This window comes from Nerophis lumbriciformis, linkage group LG10, assembly GCF_033978685.3.
Source record: "Nerophis lumbriciformis linkage group LG10, RoL_Nlum_v2.1, whole genome shotgun sequence".
NCBI classification, from domain to species: domain Eukaryota; kingdom Metazoa; phylum Chordata; class Actinopteri; order Syngnathiformes; family Syngnathidae; genus Nerophis; species Nerophis lumbriciformis.
In genome coordinates, this window is record NC_084557.2 from 29,135,516 (window position 1) to 29,148,191 (window position 12,676).

The following is a 12,676-nucleotide window of genomic DNA, read 5'->3' on the forward strand; positions in this document are numbered from 1 at the left end:
CCTAAGACAATCGAAACAATGTAGTTGTTCAATTCAATGCCCTAAGAATGTAGAAAGGTCTTTAGTGTCTTCATGTTCTTCATGATCTAAATTGTGTTATATTGTTCCTCATAAACTAAACAATCCAATAAGTAGATAACTAATCCGACTGCAGAAGGAAGGCATTGGAGAGAGAAGAAAACGATAGACTCATAGAATTGTGTCTTATCAGGCATCAAGGGACCTGTCGGCTTCACCTATTATGAGAGGGAGATGGTGGTAGGTATGTCTCTGGAGGAGATAATAAAATCCACCCTGGTAAATCTGCTGTGACCTTTCCATATCATTATCTCTTCTTGCCTCAACGTGCACACGTCAACCAACCCCCCCTCCCCCCCAACTTTAAGGTACACCATGCAGTGAAACTCTCATCTGGTCTTTCGCACGTTCAGTAAAAATAGCATCAATAATGGACAGGTAACACTTCGTTCTTCGACCATCTGCTGCTCAACAAACATTGGTTTAGCTCCAGCAGGATATATGTATGCCAGATGAGCGCCGCAGAGCGTTCAGCACCACTTCCATATGCTCCGCTGAATCCATACCATGCGTACTAACAAGCTCCTTATGTTACTCATGCGTGTTTAGCAGCAACTCAAATAAGGAAAAAAAAAATCTGCGACCACTTTGTCAGGTACACGGGTTCATAAAACCTTTTTCTTTGAAGTTTTGAACACAGCAATACATACACAAAAATAAAAACCTGACTTTATAAGTCGTATTTATTTTGAAGGTTACTGCTTAATGAGCCTTTCCGTGCTTAGAGATCACTTGGAGAAGGGGAGGATGTCGAAACATTTAGGATTGTGGCCTTTTCTGGATTACATCGGTTGTGCTGTTGCCAGGGCGACGGCAATTAGAAAAGACCAGGTTACCAGGCAACCATAGCAACCAAGGTGAAAGAGAAAGCTATGGGTTTACCTGTTTCTGAAGAGAAGACCCTTACAACAGATTTTGAACTGGGGAGACTCAAGTCGCGTGATGCTGGGAGTGCAAACACAACACAAAAAGCAAAATTACAACCAGAAAAACAATCGCAAATTCTCCCACAATCTTTCAGAGACTAAACAATGTGTCCTTCTATTTGTGGGCCTGCTGTGTGCACGTCCTGTAATGAGATAATTATCACAGCACGCTGTCACACATCAGCTTACACAAACACATTACAATGACAATGACATAACATCGTCCCCTTAATCACGGCAAATAATATCTTGTGTTTCGCATCTTGAGCAGAAAAAGACAAAATAAACAAGACGGCAGCTATCAAAGCTCACAAAAAGTCTCCTCCTTTCCTCTCGTCCAACCAGTATTTTTTTTACATTTCCTTCATCCCCTTTCATCTGTGAATGCTTTTTTTTTTGTTTGTTTTTTGCTTTTAGCCTTAAAGCACAGTTGGATAGTCTCTCAGGCTCACACAAACACACGCACACACACACAGGTTCACCATGGTTTGTAACCAGAGGCTAGAGGTACACCTAATCCCTCAGCACCTGCTCCTCATACCACCATGACCCCTTGCAGCTGCTTGGACGTGTGCCTTCATGTCTGTTTATGACACACGCGTTACGTATCAGCAACTATGCATTCAGGTCTGCCCAATTGTCAGAGGTTAAGAGAGGGGGCGTACCAGATCATTTGCATATGTGTGAATATGTTGTGAATGCTTAACATTCAGAGCATTTGTTATGTCTTGCGCCACTATTATGGAACCTCCGCCAAGGCTGAACTGTGACATAATGAGTGCCACGAGCACATTGTCCACTACCCATTAGCACATCTGCAAGAATAACAAGTCATCTCAGACAACAAAGCACATACACAGAAACTCTTTGTCAACCAAACTGAACGGCAGAGGTTAGTCAAAAGGTCAGTAGTTGGAAGATGGAGGTAGAAAACTAGGCAAACTGTTCAAGCTATCAGACCACATCATAGGGTTTGCACAACAGACAATATAAATGATATAAATTTGGCCGTCGGTAGAGCTTTGTCATGTCATGATAAGGCATGTTGATGACACATTCTATAGCTGTGTCCTGCAAAATGGTGTCCCTTAAAAGGGGGAACTGCACTGTTTAAAACAATGTTGCCTATTGTTCACAATCAATGAGAGACATGAAAATGGATGTTATTTAAAAAAAAAAAAGTATTCTAAATATTAAATAAATGCAATTAATAGTCCGCTTACAATGGAGCCTCATGGGAGCCGCTTTATTCCGCCTATAAAGCCCTTAAAAAATAACCCAAACACATCCATTGAGGTTTTATATACAAACGTACATGATGTAAGTATACATGTAATGTACGAGCGAACACATTGAAATGAAATGAGTTTAGTTCGGTCATATAATTAGCCATTTTGAGTGATCAATTTAACAGCGCAGATTATACATATTCACAATCATACACATACACAAAGAGAAAAAAAAATGACAGAAATTTGCCTATCCTATACATTCACTAAAACTTAGATTACCTGGAACAAAAAAATTAAGGGGATGAAAGTAATTGTTACTATATTATATAATTTTCCATTATTTCACCTTTCAAGGCTTTCTTAAACCTAACAAAGAAGTACATGTCTTCAACTCATCACTGAGCTTGTTCCACCATTTAACTCCTAAAACTGAAATACATTTGTATTTTATATTTGTTCTTACTTTACATATTTCAAAAATCAATATCCCCAGTAAATTATAGTTTTCTCCTCTTAATTTAAATAACCCAATAATACAAGCTGAAGGGCTGTTGTTCTTTACTCGAAACCCAATTTCCATTGTTTTTAAGAACACACTATCTGAAAATTTTAACACATTAGAACTTATGAATAATGGATTGGTATGTTCATAGTAGCATGCTTTGTGTATTATTCTAATGACACTTCTTTGAAGTTTAATTATTGGGTCTATGTTTGTTTTATAAACATTTCCCCAAACTTCAACACAATATGCTAGATATGGAAAAATAAAAGAATAATATAACATATGCAGACATTTCCTATTCAGTATGTGTCTTACTTTATAAAGAATAGCAATGGATTTGGATATTTTTCCCTTTATATATTCAATATGCGTTTTCCAACATAATTTATGATCAATTATTATTCCCAATAACTTAGTTTCATATACTCTATCAATTTTCACTTGATTTAATGCTACACTACACACTGTGGGAGTATGTAAAAACTACATGCCGTAGCTAACCGCTAAGCTAGAGCTCTTGAATTTAAACAGAGGTGGGTGGATCGATACAAATATCGACATTAACCATACCAAGTATAGTATCAGTATATGGTTGATATCATGAAAATATCGCAAAAAAAACCTAAAAAAATAAGAGCCAACAGTAGTTTTTGCTTTTGACTATACACTTACCGGTATACATTTTGAATGAAAGAAAAATAAATAAGGAAAATTATATGCTAGTAATATTTATTTATTATCGTTTTGCATATTGTGTTGTTGTCGGATTACAGTTGTGATCAAAAATGTAATCATGCGATTATCCTGAAAATACTAGGTATGAACATTGGTATGACCAATACTGACCCTGTAACTACTTGGTATTGGATGTAGACCCACATTTGTAGCATCACCCAATTTACTAACGTAAAGTATCCAAATAACAGAATGAAGATACAACAAGAAGTAACCAGATATCAACAGTAAATTAGCAAGTAGATCAATAATAGCTTCAATGAAATATTGTAATACAACTGAAAATGAGGCAATATGTTACTGCATAAGTCAGCAGATGAATTAGGAGCATTTTTAACCGTTTTGAAATTGTTTTATTATCATTTACATGACAATAATATATTGTGATATACCGTAATTTCCGGACTATAAGCCGCTACTTTTTTCCCTCGTTCTGGTCCCTGCGGCTTATACAACGGTGCGGCTTACGGTAACCAGGGGCGCGCACTACCGAGGATGCGCGAGACCGAGGCAGACATCTGGCGCCAGGTAAGAGAGAGAGCAAAACAAAGAGTAGGAGAGCGTCAGCGACAGTTTGCGCGAAGGAAGTGTTCATGCAAACACCCTCAATATGGAAAACAAACGGAGAAGTGCATATGATGCTGCTTTTAAGTTAAAGGCAATCGATCTGGCTGTCAAAGAAGGAAATAGAGCTGCTGCACGTACCCTTGACATCAATGAATCAATGATGACGATGACACAATGATTAAAGATTGACTTTTCATATACCGGTAGTAGGCTGGTTATTTTGATAACGTAAACGGCCGCGGGACTGCACTTTTACTGCCGTGTTACAGGCGAGCACTTTGTATTACTTTGCACCGTTGTATTATTTGTACTCTGCACGAATGCTGTTCGCCATGTCAAAGATGTGAAAGTTTGATTGAATGATTGAAAGATTTATTGTTAATAAATGGGACGCTTTGCATTCCCAATCAGTCATCTCTGTCCCGACAATCCCCTCCGTGGTAGCAGGAACCCCTATATACTACGGTAATTACACATCAAAACGCCTGCGGCTTATAGTCGGGTGTGGCTTATATATGGAGCAATCTGTATTTTCCCCTAAATTTAGCTGGTGCGGCTTATAGTCAGGTGCGCCTTATAGTCCGGAAATTACGGTATATCAGTAATTTCAAAAGAGGCTGCAATATACTGTATATCACAACATAGATTTGATGCAATATCGCCCATCCTTACCATACCCCGTATACATAAAAGCTGATTCTCGCTGGTTCAAAAATTCACAATGAAATACTGAAAAAAAGCGACCATTTTATTGGCATAAAATATATACAAACAATAATACATAATAATAGAGTAAAAAACAACAATTGATTACTATTAAAAGGTATTTTCTTCCATGTGAGCGACTGATAAACAATTGGATGCACAGTTCTTACCAGCACTGACTGCGGCCCCTCCTCCTTGTTGTTTGGCAAAAGAGGCAGCAAAGTGGAAGCAAACTATGAAGGGGAGCAGAGGTGAAGTGAAGTGAACGCTGAAAGAAGAGTACTCCTAATTTGGTATGTGTGTACAGTAAAAAAGCAAAGTCTCCAGTCCTCACGCGCACACATGCCTCATGTGGAAGTTGACCACATACTCAGCATTTGTGCGCTGGACAGAAATGGCGAAGGGCTCGAAGGGGTGGAAGGTAAAAGCGACGAGACGCCTTACAGCGTGGTTTACCGGCCGACCAAGCAGGCCTGCCTGGATCTTAAACTTCAGTAGGCCGGAGTCACGTGCATAAAACCTACCGTGTGCGTTAAAGAGAACTCAGTGAGACATTTGTTGAAATTTCAGTGCATCATTTCTTATCAAACAGTTCTGCCTTTGCGGCATAGTAACTAATGTGTTCTTTACCGGATTGGGTGGTCCCCGCAGGTTTTGGGCCTCTCCATGACAGAAACCCACTTGTCATCGTAGCTGAAGAGTGACAGGTCCAAGTAAGGGCTGCTGCTGTAGGACTGTGCACTGATGGGTAGCTGACCCAGCAGCCGACGCACCGCCTCAGTATGGCCCCCATACTTGGCATTTACAATTGTGTCTTTGAATCTAAGGCACACAACAGAGACCAGCATCAGCACAGACTCCAAAGTCACCACCCTCAGCGAACTGCAGACACGAATGTCTCATCATTTAGAGGGAAACCTCGATTTATGAACTTAATTGGTTCTTGTACTGGGTTTGAAAATAGAACAATTTGTATATTGAAGCACACTTCTCCATGAGAAACAATGTCAATATGAATAATGGATTCCAGCCTCAACAAAACACATTTTAGAAGAATGATGGATACACTTTTAACACAATATAAAGCACTATACAGTACTGTATATCAAACAAACACAGCAAGGGGGCAATGGATGAACTTTCTATTTAATTAAGTAAAAACAACAACAAGCTTACCGTATTTTTCGGACTATAAGTCGCAGTTTTTTTCATAGTTTGGTCGGGGGTGCGACTTATACTCAGGAGAGACTTATGTGTGAAATTATTAACACATTAGCGTAAAATATCAAATAATATTATTTTGCTCATTCACGTAAGAGACTAGACGTATAAGATTTCATGGGATTTAGCGATTAGGAGTGAGATTGTTTGGTAAACGTATAGCATGTTCTATATGTTATAGTTATTTGAATGACTCTTACCATAATATGTTACGTTAACATACCAGGCACATTCTCAGTTGGTTATTTATGCGTCATATAACGTACACTTATTCAGCCTGTTGTTCACTATTCTTTATTTATTTTAAATTGCCTTTCAAATGTCTATTCTTAGTGTTGAGTTTTATCCAATAAATTTCCCCAAAAATGCGATTTATATATATATATATATATATTTACTCCAGTGCGACTTATATATGTTTTTTTCCTTCTTTATTATGCATTTTCGGCAGGTGCGACTTATACTCCGGTGCGACTTATACTCCGAAAAATACGGTAATTGTCCTCAGTTAGAGTCACCCTGTAGACACGCACACACACACGCACGCGCGCGCGCGCACACACACACACACACACACACACACATATACACACACACACACACACACACACACACACACACACACACACACACACACACACACACACACACACACACACACACACACAGCGGTGGAGATTGTAATCAGCACCAAGTTCCTGGGGGTGCAGATAAGTGACAATATGACCTGGTCCCTTCACACCGGAGCTCTTGTAAAAAGAGCTCAGCAGCGCATGCACTTTTTGCGTCGGATGAAAAGAGCACAGTTCCCTCCCCCCGTTCTCAGCACATTCTACAGAGGCACTATAGAGAGACTACTGACCAACAGTATCTCTGTCTGGACTGGAGCCTGCAGTGCCTCAGACTGGAAGTCTCTGCAGAGAGTGGTGAGGACGGCGGAAAAGATCATCAGGACTCCTCTTCCTCCTATCCAGGAGATCGCAAAATGCCGCTGCCTGACTAGGGCTCAGAAAATCTGCAGAGACTCCTCCCACCCCCACCAAGGACTGTTTTCACTGCTGGACTCTGGAAAGAGGTTCCGGAGCCTCCGTAGCAGAACCTCCAGGTTCTGTAACAGCTTCTTCCCTCAGGCCGTAAGACTCTTGAACGCATCATAATAATCCCCTCAATTCCCCCCCAAAATGGATTAACTCGCTGGAATATAAAGACAATGTAACATAGTACCTTGAAGGTAGAAAAAGGCTATACAAGTATAACCCATTTACCATTTACTATTACATCCATAAACGTAGATGCATATGTAAAAGTGCAATATATTTATCTGTACAGTAATCTATTTATTTATATCTGCACCTTATTGCTCTTTTATTCTGCACTACAACGAGCTAATGCAACGAAATGTTGTTCTTATCTGTACTGTAAAGTTCAAATTGGAATGACAATAAAAGGAAGTCTACTCACGCAGTCACACACTGTCACTAGCAGTGCACTCACAATTTGAATTTACAAAACTTTTTAACTTAAGTCTTCTTCTACTCACTCCACTGCTGCTTCATTGTGACACATGCTTTGCTTTTGCCCCCAGCGGGGTGGCCGGAGTATTGCAGACATGATCAACCCTAGTTTATATGGTTTCATCAAGCCATTTGTGTGATGTTCAGCAGGCCAAATGAAAAGCTTTGGTGGGCCGGATGTGGACCGCAGGCCACCAGTTGAATAAGCCTGTCTATTTATTCACAATTTATCAATGCCCATCAGTTTAATATCGGTTTCTGATCATCTATATTGATGTGATACTACTTTGATTGAAGATGGTGTGGAGCAATATTTGCCACCAGGCCCCACCCACTACGAATGGATACGAATATACACTGACCCACACATAACTTGAGGGTGTCTTCATCATCATTTGTAACAATTAGGATCAAGATCTGAATTTGTGAAACTGAGTTATTAATGTTTCATGTTTTGTGGCGAACCATCAGATCAAAGTTTGGCAGCATGCCATGCCCACATCCTGTCATTTCCAGCCCCCGCGCGACATCCAGAGAAGCAAGGGTAGATGCATTTAGAAATTCAGTTTCCTCATATTTCCCGCATTTAACTTTTTTTTGGGTGATTACCTCCGTGCGCTGCTCCATGACCCGCTCTGTGTCGCCTTGAAAACGCTCGAGAGAAAAGATAGTGTTTAGTACGCAGACCTCTGCCAAAGACGTAATGTTTTCACCAGGGTTTGTTTGTCTGTTTGTTAGCAACATAAGTCAAATAATTATGGATAGATTTTGATTACATTTTTCATGAAATGTCCAAAAAAACATTCCTCTCATTGGCTACGAACCTACTTCACCTCCTGCTTACAGCGTTCCACGGCCCCACCTTGGTGCCCCGCGCTGCGGAGAGGATTCTTGGAGATGTAGTTTATTTTCAGACCCGGCCAACACTAAAGCGCCAGAAAAAACTACACACACAAGTTTTTGTTTGATACATTCAAGCGTATTTTTTTTAAGACTTTGAAACCAAAATACAGCGGTAACTACAATACCTTTACAGCCCTAGTAATCAGTGGTGTTGAAAAAAAAAACAGTGAACGTCGTGATGTGTTTTTGAAATCAATGCGCCGCGTATTCTTAAAATTATCAAAATACGTAAATATTAAATGTTATTATAAATGTGCCTGCTACTACATACCATATTTACTCACATCATGTATGTAAAATCTTAAAGGGGAACTGCACAGAAGTCAGACGTGCGCGGCTATGGAAACAGAAATCAATGCACGAAATAATTCAGTCCCGGAAAAGATTAAAATGATCAAAATACGGTAAATATTGAACATATTACTTATTGTTATGAACGTGTCTGCTACTACATTATAGATCAGACCTGGGCATTTTGCGGCCCGCGGGCCACATTCGGCCCTTTGTACGTCCCTGTCCGGCCCGCTTGAGGCCAATCATAAATTACAAAATACATTTAAAGAAGTATCTATCTCGAGTGTGCAATACAACGGTGCTGCTTTTGTTTTGAAAAGCGTTATTTGTATTACTTCCGTTTGGACGTATGCTCGTGTGCGATTGTGAGTGAATGTGAACAGCTGCAATCACAAATGACAAAATAAATGTAAAAAAACATCTATGTCGTGCGTGCAAGTCGCCACAAGTCGCCACCTCATCATGTCTTTCATAATAATTGTGAACGATATGCAAAATTCCAAAAAAAGGTGCCGTTTGTTTAAGGCATTTTTCATCTTACCTTCTTTGGACCTGCCGGGCATAGTTATTGGAGGAAGCTGAGCAGGGAAACTGGACGGCCTGGCTGTGCAGCGTGGCATTTCTGAACAGGTCACAGAAATTCTCGAACAACTCCAGCAGCTGATCGGAGGTGTTCTCAAAGACGGCCAGCACCTCTGTAGACACCATGTTGTACACGACAAAGAATGATGGCTGCCACAAAAAGGGGAGGATTAAAGGAAAAATTGTCATTTTAAAGAGCAAAATGTCAGGAAACCCGAGACAGTGATGCATACTTAACATTCTCATGTATATTTGTAAATAAAGTGGAATGTTCACACAAACAGTGTAATAATACGATTATTATGTTGCTGTGTGAATGAGTCACAGAACTGAACAGTCTGTAGAAAAGTCCTTGGAGAGGAGTAAAATGAATTATTTTCATACAACACAAACAACAAAAGACGAGGCAATAAGAAAGACAACAAAGAGACCTATGTATGTGTGTGCATGTGCACACTTGTGTGTACCTGTGAGGGGTCTGTGACCCTGAGAGTAACCACGTCTTCACTTGTGTATTTAATGAAGAGGTGATGCTCATCCAGCAGCTGCATCTTCCACATCCTGAGTCGCCTTAGCTGATCAAAAAATTGGAAAAATCTAAGAGGAACAATTAAAAAGATAAATGATGACTCAAAGTCTGAGAACAACACATGAATATTAAGTATGGCAGGAGCATGTTACAGAGAATCTACTTTAATGACGGCAGGTCTGAGATTTCTGGATTGTCATATTACAACTTGCCATTGTATAATATCTATGTCACTTTATGTATTCATTTATTTTACCTGACTGAACCATTGTCGCTGGAGCCTATCTCAGCTGCATTCGGGCGGAAGGCGGGTACACCCTGGACAAGTCGTCACCTCATCGGGACAAGCGGTAGAAAATGGATGGATGGATGACCCATTGTCCTCTTTCACTTTACCACGGCAATAACTTGAGGACTTGCTCGTCTGTGTTGTTTTAAATTTAATTTCACTGAAATGTAATCTCCCTCTTGGTTACTGTTATTTTATTTCTTATTGTATCTTACTACAAACCCCGTTTCGATATGAGTTGGGAAATTGTGTTAGATGTAAATATAAACGAAATACAATGATTTGCAAATCATTTTCAACCCATATTCAGTTGAATATGCTACAAAGACAACATATTTGATGTTCAAACTGATAAACATTTTTTTTTTGCAAAAAATCATTAACTTTAGAATTTGATGCCAGCAACACGTGACAAAGAAGTTGGGAAAGGTGGCAATAAATACTGATAAAGTTGAGGAATGCTCATCAAACACTTATTTGGAACATCCCACAGGTGAACAGGCAAATTGGGAAAAGATGGGTGCCATGATTGGGTATAAAAGTAGATTCCATGAAATGCTCAGTCATTCACAAACAAGGACGGGGCGAGGGTCACCACTTTGTCAACACATGCGTGAGCAAATTGTTGAACAGTTTAAGAACAACATTTTTCAACCAGTTATTGCAAGGAATTTAGGGATTTCACCATCTACGGTCCATAATATCATCAAAAGGTTCAGAGAATCTGGAGAAATCACTGCACGTAAGCAGCTAAGCCCGTGACCTTCGATCCCTCAGGCTGTACTGCATCAACAAGCGACATCAGTGTGTAAAGGATATCACCACATGGGCTCAGGAACACTTCAGAAACCCAATGTCAGTAACTACAGTTGGTCGCTACATCTGTAAGTGCATGTTAAAACTCTCCTATGCAAGGCGAAAACCGTTTATCAACAACACCCAGAAACGCCGTCGGCTTCGCTGGGCCTGAGCTCATTTAAGATGGACTGATACAAAGTGGAAAAGTGTTCTGTGGTCTGACGAGTCCACATTTCAAATTGTTTTTGGAAACTGTGAACGTCGTGTCCTCCGGACCAAAGAAGAAAAGAACCACCCGGATTGTTATAGGCCCAAAGTTGAAAAGCCAGCACCTGTGATGGTATGGGGATGTATTAGTGCCCAAGACATGGGTAACTTACAAATCTGTGAAGGCGCCATTAATGCTGAAAGGTACATACAGGTTTTGGAGCAACATATGTTGCCATCCAAGCAACGTTACCATGGACGCCCCTGCTTATTTCAGCAAGACAATGCCAAGCCACGTGTTACATCAACAGGGCTAAATAAATAAATAAATGGGTTGTACTTGTATAGCGCTTTTCTACCTTCAAGATACTCAAAGCGCTTTGACACTACTTCCACATTTACCCATTCACACACACATTCACACACTGATGGAGGGAGCTGCCATGCAAGGCGCTAACCAGCACCCATCAGGAGCAAGGGTGAAGTGTCTTGCTCAGGACACAACGGACATGACGAGGTTGGTACTAGGTGGGGATTGAACCAGGGACCCTCGGATCGCGCACGGCCACTCTCCCACTGCGCCACGCCGTCCCTGGCTTCATAGTAAAAGAGTGCGGGTACTAGACTGGCCTGCCTGTAGTCCAGACCTGTCTCCTATTGAAAATGTGTGGCGCATTATGAAGCCTAAAATACCACAACAGAGACCCCCGGACTGTTGAATAACTTAAGCTGTACATCAAGCAAGAATGGGAAAGAATTCCACCTGAGAAGTTTAAAAAATGTGTCCCCTCAGTTCCCAAACGTTTACTGAGTGTTGTTAAAAGGAAATGCCATGTAACACAGTGGTGAACATGCCCTTTCCCAACTACTTTGGCATGTGTTGCAGCCACCAAATTCTAAGTTAATTATTATTTGCAAAAAAAAAATAAAGTTTATGAGTTTGAACATCAAATATGTTGTCTTTGTAGTGCATTCAATTGAATATGGGTTGAAAAGGATTTGCAAATAATTGTATTCCGTTTATATTTACATCTAACACAATTTCCCAACTCATATGGAAACGGGGTTTGTACATTGGACTGTTTTTTAATTTAATTATTTTTAATATATATTTTTTTATTAAAATGTTATTAAATGGCTAGATGGACGTTTTTTATGATTTTTTTGGGTGAGTTTTTTTGTTGTTTTGTCTGTCAATAAAGCAACAATATATATATATATATATATATAAAAAACAATCACTGTGATGTTTGTACATTAAACAGACATTCTTATCCCTGCTTGATGACAACTATTGTTGACAACTCACTGTGTTTTTTTCTGCGAGTAATCTACTCACTGAGTGATAATGATGAAAAATACTGTGGAACCTAAAAATTTTAAAACCCTGAAAGTTGTCAAATTTGGAAACAGACCAAAAATGGGGGGAATAAAATTTTAAAGTTGCACTAATCTGAGGTGGAACTCGATTGTGAGTAATGCTAGTAATATGTCTAGGCTGCTCAACAATGAGTCAACAATCTACAAGAACAGAATGTCTTTTGTACAATGTAATTATTATAATAGTGGTTAACTTAAAAAATTTTCTTGT

The 12,676-nt window shown here is 39.7% G+C and overlaps 1 protein-coding gene across 3 annotated transcripts in view; it reads right to left on the minus strand.

Moving 5' to 3' along the window:
• Positions 1–810: 810 nt before the first annotated feature.
• Positions 811–12,676, minus strand: part of det1 (DET1 partner of COP1 E3 ubiquitin ligase) — a 51,746-nt gene continuing 39,880 nt past the window's right edge. For 2 of the 3 annotated variants that reach the window (XM_061969887.1, XM_061969886.1), the window contains exons 6-9: positions 9,730–9,859; positions 9,222–9,412; positions 5,379–5,570; positions 4,771–5,268 (exon numbers count right to left, since the gene is read on the minus strand). In XM_061969887.1, the coding sequence (XP_061825871.1) occupies positions 5,079–5,268; positions 5,379–5,570; positions 9,222–9,412; positions 9,730–9,859 (703 nt within the window). In that variant the 3' untranslated portion in view covers positions 4,771–5,078. Of the gene's footprint in view, positions 875–960; positions 1,024–4,770; positions 5,269–5,378; positions 5,571–9,221; positions 9,413–9,729; positions 9,860–12,676 lie in introns of those variants that run through there. The other variant, XR_009816119.1, reaches the window with a different exon arrangement.